At 49.3% G+C, this 19,181-nt stretch overlaps 1 protein-coding gene across 4 annotated transcripts in view; it reads right to left on the reverse strand.

Moving 5' to 3' along the window:
* Window positions 1-19,181, reverse strand: part of SZT2 (SZT2 subunit of KICSTOR complex) — a 66,031-nt gene that overhangs the window by 38,711 nt on the left and 8,139 nt on the right. For all 4 annotated transcript variants that reach the window (XM_051999957.1, XM_051999956.1, XM_051999955.1 and 1 more), the window contains 8 exons: window positions 18,929-19,035; window positions 18,476-18,686; window positions 18,221-18,391; window positions 17,875-18,109; window positions 16,468-16,597; window positions 3,494-3,636; window positions 2,760-2,912; window positions 36-150 (listed from right to left, as the gene is read on the reverse strand). In XM_051999957.1, the coding sequence (XP_051855917.1) occupies window positions 36-150; window positions 2,760-2,912; window positions 3,494-3,636; window positions 16,468-16,597; window positions 17,875-18,109; window positions 18,221-18,391; window positions 18,476-18,686; window positions 18,929-19,035 (1,265 nt within the window). The remainder of the gene's footprint in view (window positions 1-35; window positions 151-2,759; window positions 2,913-3,493; window positions 3,637-16,467; window positions 16,598-17,874; window positions 18,110-18,220; window positions 18,392-18,475; window positions 18,687-18,928; window positions 19,036-19,181) is intronic.

Here is a 19,181-nt window from a genome sequence, read left to right on the forward strand (position 1 = left end):
GAGGGCTCCAAGCCGCCCAGAGCCCGTGACCTCACCTTGTTGCGTAACTGGGCTGGTGTGCCGATGGGGAAGCCGAGTCTGAGCACCATGCACGGGGCTTTGGAGATGATCCGGACCATGTAGAAGGAGGAAGGGGGCAGGTCGGGGGTGCTGAGGAGACATGGAGGTGAGCAAGGTTAGGGGAAGGTAGGAGGGATCCAAAAGCTGCATGGGAAAGCTTAGGGATCAACAGAAATGGAAGAGTGAGGCTGCGGCTGAGAGACTTAAAGGAGCTCCGCAGCAAAAGGGGCGGCCAGCAGGCAGGGCCCGTGGAGCAAGGACCCTCCCCCAGCACCTGAGGGCGGCTCAGTGCCGGCTCTTAACCTCCCAACAGTGCTCAGTCTACCATGTACACAGACACACACACACACACGTGCTCCCCTTCACACGAATCCCTCCCCCACCCACATGCTTCTCTGTTTGCTCTCGGTCACCTCTAGGGTATGAAAGAAAACCTGAGGCTTTATCTCTGAGACCGTCCCCTTCTGCTACCCTGCAGACTGACCTCCAGGTACCCCCACAACGATGAGCCCTCCCAACAAAGACTCCCTCGGCCCAATCTGGCGCTTTTCCTTTTGCGTCAGGCCGGCCTCCCCGGAGAAGCCTCAGGATCCAAGTGTGGCTGCCTCGGTGTCCTCCCCGGAGAAGGCCTCTTGCTTCCCTTGTCTCCCTCCTTTGACCTTTGCTCACATTTTCTCCCCCCTCTTGCTTCTCTCGAGTTCACAGTTTTCTCACAAATACACCATCTTCACGTTCCATCATCTTCCAGCACTCTTGCCAATCCGAGTCCGAATAAGGCGCTCTGCCCAGAAACACAGTCCAGGCAGGACGTCCCACGTAGTCAGGTCCAGTTTCCCTCGTCGTGTTAGAGTCCTGGGCGTTTGTACACAGGCTCCCGAGGCCAGAGATTCTGGCCTTTGTCCCTCATGTATCTCTGGCTTCTCAGGCCTCTTCTTTCTCTATGGCAACTCTCTAGACTTACTCGGGGCACTAGACAGAGGCAGTCTTCTCCCCTTCCACCTTTTTAGTTCAAAGCCCTTTTGATTTTCCAGATGCTTGGCAAATGCACCCTGCCAGCCCTTGCTAAATGCATTCCACTTCTGGCCATGAATATGTCATCACCATATTTTAAACCCTGGTTCAGCCAAATCCCAACGGTGAGGGGCATCTTCTTAGCCAGCTGCTCACCTCCTAAATTACTTCCCCCCTTTTTCGTCCCCACGCCTTCAATGAGTAGCAGCACTGGAAAGCCAACCTGCGCCCCCCAAATCTCCAGTTTCCTGCCTAAGACTTTGTAATCATTGGCGGGAGCTTGTAGGTTTCTCAGGGAATTGTCACCTGTTCCCATGGACTAGCTGGCTTGCGTGTTTATCAACTATATGGCCAAATCTCGAGGGGTCTCAGTGTTGAGCCGAGGAAAACAAAAGACCCTCTAACTGCTGTGACTGGGTCAGCAGAATTGCCTATTTGTGCCCCTGGGAAGAGCATCACTGACTCCACTGCTCACCTTTCTGCCTCACCTTCTTGTTGGTGAACAACCTCTCACCTGGGAACCTCCAGGGATGGATCACATCCCTGAATACCCGGGGAACCAGCTGTCTAGCTGCCCTCTCCCTCCTTTCCTATACTCCCCAGTGTCCTGACCACTCACAGGTGGCTTCCTCTGCGTCCTAGAAGAGCCTCCCTTCAGTTTTCTTCTTTCTCCTTACCGGCCTGGAACATGGAGAGGTTTCTCTGAGCCCCATGAGGTTCTCCTTCAGGAGGGAGATCAGTCTTTCTAGAGCCCGTCTTTTAGTCTCTGACTAGGCAGAACACACTGCACACCTGATACAGGTCACTGCACATTTCACCTACTGTCCACGAGGACTAAAATTTCTCAGGGAGCTAGGAGGCAAATGGGCAGAGTGGGAGAGGGATTTCACGTCCCCTGCTTCTCAGGACTGTGGATTAATGAGATAACCCAAAGAAGGTTTGCCAACCTTAAAACACTCCTTCAATGCTGGCTGTTGTTTCAGCCTTGTTCCTTTGAATTACAACTCAATCTAGGCAACTGGTGAAAATTTTAAGACCAATTATGCATTTTAATAACTTGTCGGCCTTCCCCAGTTTTGTTAGGACATTAGGCTTCCTCCAGGCCCAGTTGCTTTCCTGCTTTCACCTGTCTGCCTCCCCACTGAATCACTGTCAATGTGCCTAACTATCCAGTGGGCCTATTTAACTTTCCTTTCTTCCTGTACCTTGCCAACAGTCTTCTCCTTTTCACTCTTGAGTCTTCTGGCTTTATATTGTACGTCCTCTTTAGTTGTCTTTAATCTCAGTCCTCTTTTCAAGAGGCCAATTCTGGACCTGGGAACAGCTCAACTTAAAATTGTATTCCGTTTCTCCTCTCCTTCTCCTGCCCTACTTCACTAGTAGGATGCTCTCCTTTTGAACTCCTGTTTAATTCTTGTCTTTCTTCTTTTTTGACAAATGTCAGATTTAGACCCCAAAATGTGGATTCAGAAGTCTCCTAATAGCAGCCTCCTTCCCATAGACATGTACTCAACTCTATGTCCTTGGCTCCAGCCTCCATTGCTTTGGACACACACACACACACACACACACACACACACACACACATAGACACACACACACACGGACACACATGGACACACATGGACACATATACACACACGGACACACACACACACACACACACATGGACAGTGCCCTCGACATACCTGTGCAGCAGCTTGACATATGAGTAACCCTCCACGAGCACAAAGCTACTCCAGTCCCGGAGAAGAGAAGTCAGCGCCGAATGGGAGATGCGGCACTGGATGGTGCTGTAGCGTCCATTACTCCCTGGTGTGTGCAGGTGTTTGGGGACTGGCCTAGGAAGAGAGCTCAGGCCTTGATACCACTGGGACAGATGGGGAGGAGGTGTCCCCGATTAGGGCCCCCCCCTCCTCTCTCCTCCCTCAGTGTCTTCTGGACATTTCCAATGGGATCTCCCTATAGACACCTCAAGCTCACTGTGCCCGAAAGAGAAGTCATCAACTGTCTTCCCCCAACACCAGCCACTTCCAAACTTGCCGTTTCTGTCAGACTCTCTCCTTCCCCCAGTCACTAGGCTCACAAACCCGGGGCTGCCTCAATGCTCCCTGATGTCTCACAGCCAGTCTGCCACCAAGTCTTGCAGATTCCACCTCCTCACCATCTCCCCCATCTGTCCCTTCTCTCCAGCCACACCACAGTCACCTTGGGGTGGTCCCTCATTCCCTCCAGCCTCCCGGACCCATTCTTCACCCAGTTGCCATGATTTTCTAAACCTGAGGTCTGACCCAGCCCCTCCTGCTCAAGGAGCTCCCCCTCGCACTGAGGTTATTTAGCCCTGAAAGCCTTGCGCCCCCCCCCCCCCCCCGCTCCGGCCATTTTGCTGACTGCCCAGGCCCCCCCACCGAGCTGCCCTTACGTGTCGTGCTCCAGAACCAGCACCAGCCGGTGCATGTGCAGCCAGCGCTGCCAGGAGTTGGCATCCATGGAGAGCACCGGCTTCCAGTAGGCAGCAAACTGCGAGTGAGAGGAGTCGGAGCCACTGTGCTGAAGGGAGAGCACCTGGGTGGGGGACAGAAATGGGTGGAAGCGACTGGCCCGAGGACCATCAGGAGGGACCCGAGAGCTCTCTGCAGGGACAGGATGCAGAGATGGAAGCATTTACATCGCTGGGACTTTTGTCAGAATCATCTTACTGAAGACTCAAATGACCCTTGTGGGGAGCCATTTCATAGTTAAGGAGCCTGAGGCAAGTAATAATTAAAATCCCTTGCCCAGGTCTGAGGGCCCGGATCTCTACCCACGGCATCACCAGCTGTCCCTACGCAGGCCGCACTTCACTTGATCCCCTTTCATCACCCCCACCCTGCAGGCCCCCCGGCGGCAAGCCCGAGGACGCTTCCCCAGAAGCAACGGCTGAGCTCCCTTTCCAAATTACTGGGAGAAAACAAAACGAACTCAATTCTGAAGTTTCACCCTTCTTCCCACCCCCACCCCCACCACAGGAGTGACAAGACACTAACTACTTTGTACTCACTTATGGATAAATATATTTTATATGGCCTCGAAGTCAACAGACCCAGAGGAGCCCCGGTGGCAAACCCCTGACCGCTAAAGCTGAGACCCTGGGCACAGCCTTTGACCCAGGTGCCCCGCTCTTGGGCCTGGGGACAGAAAAGCCCACCCCTTCTTGTGGAGCTGCCCATGCACAGAGGAATGACCAGATCAGCTGTGGTACGGGAATGTCACGGGAAGAAAGGATCCCCGTGAGAACCCCCGGGGAGCACCGAGTCGGCGCCAGGCTTCGTACTAGGCCCCAGGGGGCACAGCCGCTGGCCGCTCTAGGTGGAGGCTGGGAGTGAGGAGTGGGAACCTCTGTGCCCGGCATATTTCGTAAGTACATACGAATGAAAGGTGTTATGGGCCAGAACTTGAAACAAGGTGCTAAGTCAGTGGAATTGATAGAGACGCTGATTATTTAGCCCGGTGCTTAACAGTTCTCTAGCTCAGTACATGCACTTAGTGCTTACTATGGTTTTACAAGATTCACACCTTTAATAAGAGACCATATAAGCTTGGTCAGAAGGAGAACGAGGCAAGACCAGAGAAGTGGCGGCAGGCTCTCCTCCTTCGCTTCTCCACTGAAACCAAGATCGGGAAGGTCCCCAGAACAACTAGCCGAGCCCCAAGTGAAGGAGACCATAAAGGATTTGGATTTTAACTTCTAGCTTCATTTGGGCTATAAATGAACTGAAACAAAGGCTGCTCCCAGAGACCCCAAGAAAACCTCAACAAGGGAATATTACATTTTAGAGAGAATATTACAGAAAGGCAAGGAAGCCTTAGAGGGAAAGTCCTATAATGCCCCGGTGTCTCCTCTGGGCTTACACCCTTTTTGAGCAGAGTGGAAAAAAAGGATGTCCTGTAGACATCTCAAACTCATCATGTTTGGCTAGCATTCTGCATCCGGCTAGCTTTCACCCAGTTTCCCCTCCAGATAGCTTTAAATAATACCTCAAAACACATTTTGGAACAGCACAATCCACCAAAGGATGGGGTGAAATGATTTTATAATGCAGGTCGGCAGGAAAGGGATACAGCACTGGGGAGAACACAGTCCAGCACAGGCAACACCTTGCAAGCCAGCAGGCCCTGGGGGCAACTGAACCAGCAACAGTAGCTTCAGAAGCTCTGAGTTCAGACAGCAAGAGGGTCGGATGGCTGGTGAGGAGATTACAGGGGTCCCTTCACTGACACCAGGTGCAGGGCTCCGGTGCATTGCCCATATTGTGATATGGGTCATATATAATCCTGAGTGTGTCTATGGGCGACACGCTCAGTGTCCCAGGGTGAGGAGCACTAACCCACCAGAGCTTGCAGATGTAAAAGAACAGAGACCTGGTCACAGTTCTATGGCAAAAAAGACCATACAAGAGCATACAGACCAGCAAAGTGGTAAACACACCCCTCCTTACATCATATCATCTTGGAATTAATAAAAACATACAGTCCCCAGAACTAGCACTGAAAGTAGCTTCACAAAAAATCTTGAAGTTTGGGACAGTGTCCTTTCCACCAACTTTGACATAAAGTTAAAAGTCAAGAAATAGAAAAGAAAAATAAGCAAACAAAAATAGAATCTGGCCATAGAAAGTTGGTGACAGGGAAAATCAAAACACAAATTCAGAAGACAACAAAGTCGAAGTCAAAACTGCTACACACAAATCCTCAAAGAAAAATATGCACTGTCTAAAATTCAAAGAGAATGCTAGAAGAGCTCCAAAAGGATTTTTGAAATCAAATAAGAAAGGAAAAGGAAAAACTGGGAAAAGAAAGAAGAGTGAGAAAATCATGAAAAAAGAATCAACATCCAAAGAAATCCCAATAGACTTTAGCCAGAAAAAGAACTGTGGAGAATGAATGTAAATCAACACATGCTATGTTCACTTCTTTTTTAATATTTCTCATGGTTTTTCCTTTTGCTCTGATTTTTCTCTCCCAGCATGATGGCATATAGCAATGTGTATTAAAAATAAATTAATTTTAAAAAAATCAACAGCTTGGTAAAAGAGGTACCCCCAAAATACTGAATGAATATATATGTATATATTATAAATACTGGGGGGGGGGGACAAAAAACATCTTAAAAATCAAAATAGGCCAAATTATAAAAAGGCATTTCCACTCCCCCCCCCCAAAAAAAAAGAGACAATTGGCCAAATGGAAAACTATGTACAAAATTCACTGAAGAAAAGAATACCTTAAAAAGTATAACTGGACAAATGGAAAAAGAAATACAAAAGCTCACTGAAGAAAATAACTCCTAAAAAATTAGAATTGAGCAAGTGGAAGCTAATGACTCCATGGGACATCAACAAGTAATAAAACAAAATCAAAGGAATGAAAACAAGAAAAAATATGAAATGCCTCATTGGAAAAACAATTGACCTGGAAAATAGATCCAACAGGCATAATTTTAAAATTATTGGACTAACATGGTTAAAAAAAAAAAAAGAAGAAGATGCTGGACATCATCTTTCAAGAAATTATCATGGAAAACTGCCCTGATACTCTAGAACCAAGGATAATATAGAAATTAAAAGAATCCACTGATCATCTCTTTCAGGAGGAATGTTACAATCAAATTTCAGAGCTCCCAGATGAAAAAGAAAATACTGTTTGTACTCAAAAAGAAAACAACTCGATTATCATGGAGGCACAGTTAGAATAACACAAGATTTGGCAAGTTAAGGAGCTAGGATTAAAATCAAAAATCACCTCCCAGCAAAACTGAGCATAATTCTTCAGGAGAGAAAATGGACATTCAATAAAATAGGAAACTTCATGAATTGTGAGGAAAAGAGCAGAGCTGAGTAGAAAATTTAACTTTCAAATACAAGACTTAATAGAAGCATAAAAAAGCAAATAGGAAAGAGAATTAATAAGGGATTCAATAAAGTCATTTTGTTTACATTCTTACTTAGGATGATACTTGCAACTTGTAACTCCTAACTATCCTAATAATAAGAAAGTTCTTAGAAGGAGTATATATAGCAAAGGGAATGGATGTGAATTGAATATGATGGAATGACATCTACAAAAATAAAATTAAGAGATGAGGAATGCACTGGGAGAAGGGGAAAGGAAAAGACATAATGAGGTAAATCATTTTACATAAAAGAGGCGTGAAAGAGCTTTTACAGTGGAGGGAAGATGGGGGAGGTTGTAGGAGCATTTGAACCATGGAACTGGCTCAGAGGGAAATAACATACACTCAATTTGGTACAAAATCTATCTTTCTGTATAGGAAAGAGAGGAAGGGGACAAGAGAAGGGGGAGAAAGTGATAGAAGGGAGGGAAGATTAGGGGATGTAGTGGTCAGATATAAAACACCTTTAAAAGGAAGAATAAAAGGAGAGAGTGGGATAGAGGGGAAATAGGATGAAGGGAAATACAGTTAGTAACTGCACGTTAGACTTAGTTGATCACTGTACAATATTGCTGTTACTGTGTACAATGTCCTCCTGGTTCTGCATAGTATTTTATTTTTAAAATATATCACAACTTGTTCAATTTCCCATTTCGGAAGATATCCCCTCAATTTTTTTTCTTTCTTTCTTTCTTTTTGCACCACAAAAAGCTACTATAATTTTCCTACATATTTTTGCAAATAATCCAAGACATTTCCAAAGGAATTATAATGAAAAATGGTATCTCCCTGCAGAGAAAAAACTGACGGAATCTGAATGCAGAAAGTATACTTTTTTTTACTTTATTTTTCTTGGGGGAGGAGGAGTTTGGTCTGTTTTCTTTCAAAATGCAATTAATGTGGAAATGTGTTTTTCATAACCACACGTATAACATATCAAATTGATTACCTTTTTAATGAAGAAGATAGGGAGAAAAGAAAGGTAGGAGAGAATTTAGAACTCAAAATTTTTAAAAATGAAGTTAAAATGTGTTTTTACTTATATTTTGGAAAAAAGAAAATATTAAATAGAGAAAGAAAAGTACTACCATCTTTTCAAAATCCCTTGCCATTTATCTTGGACTCTCACCCCTCAGATCCAATCAGCTGCCAAAACTTGATCTTTCTCTATCCCTTCATCAATCACACTACTAACCATAATCTTTGTTCAGAGCCTCCTCACCTCTTGCCTCTTAACTCATTTCCCTGACTCATCTTTCCCCACTCCAGGCTCCCTCCACACTGTTGCCAAGAAGCCCAGACCTATGTCACTCCCCTATGAAACGAACTCCAGTGGCTCCCTCCTGCCTCCAGAACCAAACATGAACTGCTTAGGTTGGCCTTTCAGTCCCTTCACAGCCTTGCCCTGACTTGTCATACCAGCCTTGCTACACCCGACTGCCTCCCTGACATGACCCTGTGATCCAGTCCAACTGGCTTTCTCCATGTTCCTCCCATACGGCTCTCTCCTGTCTCCCTTCCTTTGCCCTGGATGATTCCCTCCCTGGAATGCACAGCCTCCTCACCTCTGCTTCCCTCTCTTCCTCTCTGGACCCATCTACCTTAAGCATATCCTGCTAATGGAAATCATGTCCTGATTGTCTCCACTTTCTTCCGGATTAACTCTGAATTTTGTGCTGTATATACTGATGTATATACAGTGTCTACAGTCACCAAGTAAACAGGGATTGGTTTATTTACTGTACTGTCGTGCCCTTAGCCCTAGAATGGTGCTTGGCACAAAGTGGGTACTTTATTGATGGATTTTTCAGGGCCATTGCTCAATAAGCCAAAGTCCAGATATGGCAGCTTCTTGTTCTTGTTTTTTATAGAAAACTTTGCAGATTTTCCTCTTTTATTGTGACCCTGAAATGACCTCAGAATGACTATGCTTAATTGTGCCTCTTGTCAAGCTTTCTTGAAACTGGGCTTTTTGGTTGTTGAAGGTTTTTTTGGTCCCACACTGCCTTCATGGGGTTTTATGAAACACTACTGATCCAAAGTCCTTCCCAGAAGATTCTCTGAGTTAGGATTGCCTGCTACTGACATTAGCAAGAGTTCTTTTGGTCTTTTGTTAAAGCCACCAATTCACATTGGTCAAAATTCTACATAAAATTGTTATGCTTAGGAGGAATGTCCTCTCTTCAGTTCATTTCCCATTTTTTAGTGTTAATAACCTCACTTCTATAGGTCAGTTGGAGTTGTTTCACTTGTGTACCTCACTTTTCATTCTAGTTTCAGACTAATTTGTAAAGGCCGCTAGTTGGAGCAGTAGATGGAGCTGGGTCTGGAGTCAGGAAGACCTGAATTCAAATATGACCTCAGACACTTTCGAGCTGTGTGATCCTGGAAAAGTCACTTAATCCTGTTTGCCTCAGTTTCCTCATCTGTAAAAGGAGCTGGAGAAATGGCCAATCATGCTAGTATATTTGCCAAGACAACCCCATACAGAGTCATGAAGAATCAGACACAATTAAAATGTCTTAAACCAATTAATTTTTAACTCTGCCCTAACAAATCAGTTATCTATCTACACAAAAAAACCCCAGATTCAGCAATGACTCTCAACAGAAATATGTAGGATCTCATCTGGTAAAATACAGTTTCATTTTTATGGTATTATTTGTTTTTTTTGAAATAGAAGCACCTTTCACATAGGGTGCTTCCTCCTTCTTTTTTTTTTTTTTTTTCCTTTTTTTTTTCCCGCCTCAGGCAATTGGGGTTAAGGGACTTCCTAGCTAGGAAGTGTTAAAGTATCTGAGGTCAAATTTGAATTCAGGTCTTCCTGACTTCAAGGCTGGTGCTTTATCCACTGCACCACCACCTCCGAGCTACCCCTGTGTCTTCTTTTTTTGAAGACATTTTCACACCATTTGGATGGGAGGCTTCTGCACCTTCTCTCATTCTTTGTTGATGAACCACATTTTCTGCCATTTCTTCTTGTCCTCATCTATATTGACCTTTGTACTGAAGGTATTAAAGGACACACAGTTCTTCACATACATTCTCTACCTCTTCATCCTCTGCAACAGATGTTGACGTAAACTCAAATGATCTTCCTGATGGCCTTTTCACAATAGTTTTAATATATAATGCAACAGAAAGTGACAAAGAATGCCCCGAAAACACTTCTTGCCTTTGTAGGCCCAAAAAACCCAGCTCCACCAAGAGCTATTTGGCTTTGCAACCTGCGATTTTCTTGTTTTCTGCTTCAATTATGGTCAGGATTGAGAACATTTAGTTCTTCCAGGGTTCGGTCTCCTTGTTTGCCCTCCAACAAAGATCTACCTCACAATCATGGCTATGTTATGGCTTAAGAGATGGTCTGAATACACTGGAATTACTGTTTCACAGTGGCCATGTCCAAATGACTCACCTCCAGGTGGCTAGCCTACTGATGATAAGTCTCCCTGTATTAGTCTGGAGGGGCTGAGGAAAGCAGCCACAGGCTGATATAAATGAAAATAATTTTTAAAGGGCAATTACATTCTAATTGTAATGACCACCTTGGTTCCACAGATCCAACGATGAAACACACCTTCTTCCACTTTGGAGAGCCAAAAGGGATACTGAATGTGCAATGTGGTCCATGCTCAGGTGCGGACACTTCAGCTGCTGGTTTTGGGAACCAGCATTTCTTTGTTCAGTTTCTTTGCTTCATTACAATAAGATGGAGAGGGTGAAGGCAGAGGGGAAATGAGCATCATGTAAAAAATAGGATGTACCCACAACTTCCTGAGGCTGCTCCTTCCACTCTAGATAACTCCAGTGTTTTATGTAATTTTTCCTGATATTCAGCCTAAATTAGTTTATTTGAAATTCCCTACCACCACTCCACCATGACTCCTGGTTCGGATGTCATGAACCAAGCAGACAAAGTCTAGATCCTTCCTCCAAAGGATAGCTATAAGTACTTGAGAACTAAATCTCCTGAGTTTTCCTTCAAATAATCCCCATACAGCAGAGATATTTGCCGTCCTAGCTATCTGACCAACGTCTTTCCTGTAGTATCCAGGACAACATTCTCCATATGGGCTCTGACCTTCTTATCTCTGGAAGGCAGGCCACTTTATGCAATGCTAGATTCAATTCACTTTTGTAGCAGCCACACAATGCTGCTGAATCCCTCAGATCCTTTCTCAGGTATACAGTTGCCTGCCCATTATCTCTTCATATTCTCCTTAGGAAGTTGATTTTTTTGAACCCAAAAGTAAGATAAAACATAATTTCCCTCTTCTGATTTTTCAACTTTTTAGATTCAATCCAAGGTTCCTGCCTATTAAGATCTTTCTGGATCTCTTTTAGCATTTAGATCTGATAAGCGTGGCATGTAAAGCATTTTCTAAGTCACCCATATTACAGAACAAGGAGTCAAATCCAGCTCTCAGAGACATTCCACTAAAGCCTTCCTTCATAACTCTTAAGAACTGAGCAATGCTACATGAGATCTTTCCTTTCCTGTCACACCTAATCTGCCAGATCTCGGCAAAAAGTGTCGCAGTTGACTATTTTCTATTTCCTTATATGTGTTCATACTGGTTTTTGTAGCAGAAAGTTAGCTTGTGGACAAACTTCTTTTTGCTTTTGTATCTCCAGTGGTGAGTCTGGGTCCTCCTGGCACACAGCAGGTGCTTACTCAATGCTTGAATCTCTGATATGAGCTGAATCATGAATGACTACTCTAAACCTGGACATTTAGTCAGCTCTGAACCCATGCCTTTATACTGTTTTGAAAATGAAGGAAAAATTTGCCAAAGCCACAGGAAATTCTACCCACCAGCACTCCCTGATCTTCCTCCAGTGACCCTGTCATGGCTGATGCAGACTGCTGCTAGCACTCTGGGAAGGTGACTTTTCCCACCCCTGCCACTAACCACAGCTCCCAACACATTCCAGAATTTTGCCAGGAATCAAAGATAGGTGGCCACCCCATAGATTCTCTCTTCTATTATGTGTTCTTCACCCTTTTGCTGCCCTTTTCCTGATTCCCATGATAGGGCTCAGCCATCCCCACAAGATGTCGTTCTCCTGGGCTAGGTGATTTGAATACCTCTAAGGCAGCTCCAAGTTTGGATCCTGGTGCTCTGAGCACCCTTTTCATCAGTTACTGTCTTCTTGGCCCTAATAGCCATCTAAGTCCTTCCTTCCTTGAGCCTCTTCCTTCCCCCAAGGGAGCTAAATGTGTCCTTTTTGTCAAGCTTTGTTTCCCTCAATGGCCTTGGCTCAGCCTGAGCGCTGACTTTACTTTCATGTTATCTTTGTAGACAGTGAGCACAATAATTCATCCTTTGTCATATCATCCTCTGTTACCTGCTCTTATTCTCCTTTTTGTAGGTTGGGGGAGAGCTCCCTGGGCATCCACACCCAATCTTCCCTGTTGGAATTGTTTCCCTTTGTGTCTTCAGACTCTGCTTTTAGTATCTTTCTTGTTGCTGGGCCAACATTCTCTGAACCATTTTGCTCCATGGGATCTTGCCCATCATTTCCCTGAACTCACTGAAATCTGCTCTCCCCAATTTACAGTGCTCCTCTCCTATTTCACAAACTCTAGGAAAGCGCAATTACTTACTCACAAAGTCCTCATCATTTCAATCCCTGGCAAGGAGTCAGATTGGCTGATCGCTGGGCTTGGAATAGGCCAGATCTGAGTTTGAAGTCTGCATCAGGCTAATATGGGTCCCTGGCAAGTCAATCCACTTCCATCAGCCTCAGTTTCCTCAGGGGAATAATAACAGCACCTACCTCCCAGGATGGTTGTGAGGATCTAATAACATCTATAACACACTTTGCAAACCTTAGAGTATTATGTAAATGTTTGTCATTATTATCAGCTACTGACCAGAGCAAAATTCCTGATTCTTGTTTTTTTGATTTTTGAAGAGGAAATCACCGAGGCAAGTCTTTCATGCATCCACAAATGCTAACTAACAAGTGCCTGCAGTGTGCCAACACCAGGCTCAGCGAGTAGGAAATGAAGACAAAAAACAATCCTTTCTCCAATTTTGAGGAGGCTCTATTCTAGCAGGGGAAACAACCCAAAGAGAGATGTTGTCAGTGTGGGAAAGGGGAGAAAGGATGATGTGGAGGAGGAGAAGAGAAGGTTCGGAACAGCTTTTGAGAGAGGAGGAAAGAACGTCGCTTACAAGGCTTGGTCTCTAAGAGATGTCAACAAGCAACAGATGGCACACACAAGACCAAAAGCCATTCCCCAAATGGTAAAAGGTCAAAGCATATGATGAACAATCCTTTCTTTAGAGAATTGCAAACTGCTACCAATCGCATGAAAGGATGATCCAAATCATTAATAGTAGGAGATATGAAAATCAAAACAACCCCAAGGTTTTGGTTCATACCCAAGTAAACTGGCAAAGATGGCAAAAATTGGGGAAAGTCAGGCTAGAAGGGATGCAGGAAGAAAGGCATAGTGCTGCATTCTTGGTGGAGCTGTGAGAATCAGTTTGGCTGTTTCGGAAAGCAATCTGAAATTATGCAAACAAAATGATCCCCAACTTTCACTACTGGGCTTCTGTCCCAGGGATAAACAGAATTCTCAGAGATGCCGAAGTCTTTATGGCAGCACTTTTTGTGAGGGTAAAGAAGTGTAAAGAAGTAGACGCTCATCCTTGGGGAATGGCTAAACTCATGGTTGTACATACAGAAAGCAGAGTCAAGACACAACAGATTGTGACGATGATGACGTAAAATGGAAAGAACCAGCTACCACTGGTTGTGGATGTGACAGAGAGCAAGTGTGGCTTGAAGGAAAAGAGACGTGAGAAGACAACCCCATCTCCCTGCTCTAGAGAGCTCTAGAGCATACCTAGCTAATGTTTTCTTTTTCTTTTTGTCACTAAAAATATTATTTGTATGGCAAGAGGGTTCCTGGAACAGGGAGAGACACTGCTGCCAAAAAAAAAAAAAAAAAAAAAGACATCAATAAAAACATTTTAAAATTTAAAAAAGGGGAGAGGGCAGCTACCTTAAGTCTACTTCATTTGGGGAATCTCCCTCTACTTCTGCATTTCCCTCAAACTCAGACCAGGTATGACCAGGTATTGCTTCTTACATGGAGCCCTTCCAGATCCCCCAGAAGCAAGGGGAAAAAATCCCAACAACTCTGCTATTGAGAAGTAGCTCAGAGCTGGGAGGACCTGGGTTCAAGTGCCACCTCTGGCCTGCTGGATGAGTGACACCATGGTTTTCTGAGACGGAGTTGCCAAGTGCATGACAACTTTCCTCATCTGGGAGTTCCATGTGCCAAGGACATCAGTTCCTGTCTCTGTGCCTCCACACGTACATGTTGTTTTGCTAGACAGTATGCCCTGTGTTCAGTAGGACCTGGCATGTAGCAGGAACCCAATGCCCGCTGGCCATGGTCTTATACAGTTGGGAACACCATCTTTTTTTGTCTTAAGCTGGGCCCTGGGCAAAGCAAGTCCCTGCCAAGAATCACATTGTGGCTGCATGGCAAGCCCAGCCTTGAAGTCTCAGGATGTCTGAAAGAGTCTGGGGCAAAGACCAAATGAGACGATGAAAGACCCTGCAGACGTGTCCCATGAATGCTGCTGAGAAACGCACCCACAACCCTTCGGGGCCAAGGGGAAGTGACACCCCTCCCCCAACTGGAGATGGGGAGTTGAGGAAGGGCTGGGGAAAAGGCCCTTGTGTCCTTTGCCCAGGGCAGGGCTGCCCAGCGAACCGTGGCTGGGAGGCACACTTTTGTGCTAGAAGCCAGCGCAGTCAATAGTGTCCCATCCCAACCCAATGGCTCCCATTCCTGCTCTGGCCGAGGATCCAGGCCCCCTCAGGGAGATTGGCGCCTCCTACTTCTGGTCCCTCCCGGGAGCATCTATCACATGGGGGATACCGCAGCCTTGAACTTCTGACTGTATACATGGTTGGCCTGCCTGATTGTGGAAACCTCCTGGGATCTCCAGAACTGCGGCCCCAACCCAGCACAGGATGTGGGAGGGATAAGGAGGTTCCGCGCAAAAGCAGGAGCCAGTCTGGGTCGGAGGGAGGGGGAGGCACAAGAAAGCCCTGGTAGGGTCCCAGCTATGCCAGTCTGCCTGTGATCAGGAGTGAGGGGCACATCCAGCAAGAGTGGGGCCTGAAACCCCTTCTCTCCGCTCAGGCCCCATCCCTTCTCCCCAGACTACTGCACGGCCTCCTGACTGGCCCCGACTCTGGGATCTCCCCTCCCCATCCTTCACTCATATCCCCCAGGACTCCCCTCCTCAAAATCCATCTACATCTCTCTGGTCCGGCCCAGGATCTCAGAGGCCGCAGGACAACGACACAAAGCCCAGGCTAGCTCTGCGCCTAGCGCCCCCGACGAAGCCCTCTAGAGCCTGACAACCTGAGCCTGTCTACGGGTGCCGAGCGGCCATCCTCCACCTTTCCCAAGTCGCTGCTGCCCCAGCGAGGGCTCTCCACCTGCCTCCCCTGGGCCCCGTCCCCCAACCAAGCAGGAAGCAGCGGCCCGGCCCCCTCCCTGTGGCGTTCCCTTCCCGGGCCCCAAGTTCAGCCCCGCCCCCCTTTCTCCTGTGCAGGCTGCTTCTCACATCCATCTTCCAGAGAGAACCAGACCAGAACGGCCCAGCGGGTACCGCTGTGCCTTCCCCACCCAGGCTCCGGCCCAACTGCCCTCTCAGCTCTGCTTCCAAATGGGCAGGACCAGCAGGGGGCGCCCCCTCCTCGGAGCCTGGCAGGGACCACCTGCTCCCGGGACCCTGCCCGGAGCCCTTGGCGCGCCCCGTCCTCCAGGGAGCAGCCGTGGATTTACCGTCCACATGCTCCAAGCCCCGGCTGCATCAGCCCCTGGGCAGAAGAGAAAGTCTGGTCTAGCCCTAGGCCCCCGGCCCAGCCCGGAGCCGACTGCCAATGAGGATTTGCTGAATGAGACCCAGCGACGTAACTGGAGCCCCTGAGCTGGACCCGTCCCGCCTCCCCCTGTCGCCTGGAGTCTGGCGGAGCTCGGAGGCCCAGGCGGGGGCAAGCTCCCTCCTCCGGAGGCTGTTTGCCAGTTCTTGTTTCCCACCTTCTTTCCCAGAAATGCCGACGCTGTCTAGGCTGCCCTAAGCGGAAAGCGGGTCTCCCAGCAGGCGGGGCAGGCGGGGGCGGGCCGAGAGCAGCCACCCCACGCGTCCTGCGCTTGGCTTTCAGAGGGAGCCGGAGAGCTCCCAAGGGCTCAGAGCTGACCCCGCTTGGCTAACGGGCATTTTGAAGCTCCCTGCAGTCGGGGCCCCCTCCGTTTTAGGAAGCACACCGCTCAGAACAAGGGCATCCTCTGGGGCTAGAACTAGTGGGGGCCACGTGCGGCCTTGGGAAGGGCCAAGGGCTCAGAGGAAGCACTGAGGGCTCAGGCCCAGGGACGAGGCCTCCGAGGGACACCCAGGAGAGGGCAAGCGGCAAGGGTAACTTACTGGGGTGGTGGAGCCAGGCGGGATATAGAAGAGGGGAACCCCACTCTTGGTGCTGTCGGGAAGGGTGAAATGCTCTGGGACGGAGGAGAAAGCCTGGAGGTGCGCCAGCATCTGGTCTGTCTGGTTAATGCTGCAACAGGAGCAACAGAGTGAGCCATTTCTCCCCCAAACCTGAGGGGCCCCATCCGGGACATCACCACAGATGTGGTGCCTGGCCACACGTGCCGCCCTGAGCTCACCCCGACACCCCCAGTCTCTCTCCCCCCAACAGCCGAGCCTGACTGCCGCTGCAGAGCCGCGCCCAGACAGACCCCAAGGTCACTCTGCTCCCCCAAAGGTCCCCAGGACATCTTAGCCACCACATCCAATGGTCTTTTCTCCATCCTTGTTCTCCCTGACCTCTGACCTCACTGGTCACTCTCTCTTTTGTCTTCTGTCCAGGATTTCAGGACCGCCCCCACCCCATTCTCCCCCTCCCTCTCTGACCGCTCCTTCGCCATCCCCTTTCCTGGATCCCCCCAGATCCTGCCCTCGGCCCCCTCCTCTTCTCCCTCTGGGCCACTGTGCCCAGCGATCCCATCAGTTCCCGGGCATCAAGTGGCCATCTCTATGCTGGTGACTCTCAAATCTACGTCTCCCGCCCCAGCTCTGCTGCCTCCGCTCTCAGGCCAACAGCCTTTCAGAAATCTCAGACGGGACGTCCAGGGGACATTTACACTCAGTATTGCCCCCTCTTACCGCCGAGAGCCAGAACCAGGCTCCTAACCCCCCGCTCAGCACCTCAGAGCCTCCTGACCTCCCCCTGCCCCCAGCCCTGGCTGAGCTGCTGCTAAAGCCTGAGGTTTCTCCTCCCAAGGACCCCCTTCCCTCCTCTGCCGCAGCCCCTCCTCTCCTCCCAGACATGCAGACTACTGCAACAGACCGAGGCCTCAGGGCCCCCCTTACTGTAATCTCTGCTGCTGAATGAGCTCCCTAAAGTGCAGGCCCATGTACCTCCCCCCCCCCAAGCCCTGGGATTCCCCTCCAACTCTGGACCAAACGTAAAACCTCCCATTTAGCATTCACGGCCTTTCACGGCCCTTCCCACCTCTCCCCCTTTCTTTACTCTCCCATGTACGCCAGTCATTGCCCTCTACCTCCCAACCCCAGGCCACGTCCCTGGCTGTACCTCCCCGGGAAACCTTTCCCAGCCCCCAGTTCTAGCCTTTGGGGAGTGTCCGGTCTGGCCCCGGGGATCTGCACGTGGTGCCGCCCTCAGACTACGAAGGCCCTTCTGCCCGCCGTCCCCTCTGAATCCCTGCCGGCCCGCGGCAGCGCGTCACCTCAAGCGTTTCGGGCTGCTCGAGTAACGGTCCGTAAAGGGCGGCTGTCAGACGGAGGGCTGGGCCGGGGAGCCCGGGAGCTCACCTCTGCAGGGTGTTCCAGAAGCGGCGGATGACGTGGGTGCGGTACAGGGAGCGGATGGGCTGCCGCAGGGCGCAGGACACGTCATGCAGGATGTCGTAGCCTCCCTCCATGGTCACCTCCACCCAAGTCCCCCGGGAACCCGCGCACTCCAAGGGCCAGGGGGCCAGGGCCACGTACTCGATCCTCATGTTGTGCTTCCACAGCAGAACCAGCTTCACTTCCAAGTGGGAGCCCCCTTTGGGGAGCGGAGCAGAGTCAGGGGAAAGGACCGGGGGCTCCCCCCACCTGCCCCCGGCTCGGGCCTGGCCGCCCCCGGCCCACACCGCCCGTGTGGCAGCACTCCCACCTTTGGTGAGGGTGACCTCACGGACACTGTAGCCCTCCCTCAGTCGCACAGACACAGTGCTGACCAGGTCCGCGGGCACCTCCTTCTCCGCGTGCTTCTTCCGTCGCAGCGCCAGGGCAGGGTTGGTGCTCGCTGACACCAGATGTTCGTTAAACAGACGGTGCTGGGAGCCTGGGGGGGACAGGGCAGGGAGTCAGGGCTGGGGCTTCCCCCGAGCCGCCCCTCCCCCCAAGCCTTGCCTGGGTCCCCCCTCACCACAGTAATACTCGGGATTCAGGGCCTCTCCACTGTGTAGGAAGGAGTAGAGGAGAAATGCTCGGTGGTAGACAGTCAGCCCCAGGTGGCCAGGCTCAGGCTCAGGACACGTGGAGAGGTAGGAACCGAAGGTGGCCATGGCCATGAACTTCATTAGCTCCACATTAGGCACATGACCAAAGCTGCAGTCGTAGGAGTACACTCCCCCCACCTGGGAGAAGCAGGAGCCAAGCTTTAGGGGGAAGCCTGAGGGCAGGGGCCACAAGAAGCCCCCCAACCCCCCACCGACGGAGCAGGATGCTTTGGGAAGTGTCCATCTTGAGGCCGGGGGCCACTAGCAGAGGATGATGCCCGGAGGGGAGTGAGCCCCAGGAGTGCTGGCTGGCAGGAGCGCCTTCAATCTCCTGAGCCAGGGGTAGCCCTGCCTGCCTCTGCCAGCCCCCAACAACTCACTTGCACAAAGGAACATGCCACGGTGCCGCTTCGGAGCTGATTCAGCAGCGTCTCACAAACGGCGACGTCCGGGACACTGGTCACTCCATCAGTGATCACAATGATACCTGGGGGAGGGGGGTAAGGAATCCTAGTCTCGGCCATGGCTTTTGTGTAACTTTTTACTGAGAACACGAGAAGGTGCTCGCAGTTATCTGATGGAGTGCCAGGAAATGTCAGAAGGGAAAGCCACCCTCCCGGTGCTCTGATTAAT

This window comes from Antechinus flavipes, chromosome 4 (genome assembly GCF_016432865.1).
Source record: "Antechinus flavipes isolate AdamAnt ecotype Samford, QLD, Australia chromosome 4, AdamAnt_v2, whole genome shotgun sequence".
NCBI classification, from domain to species: Eukaryota; Metazoa; Chordata; class Mammalia; order Dasyuromorphia; family Dasyuridae; genus Antechinus; species Antechinus flavipes.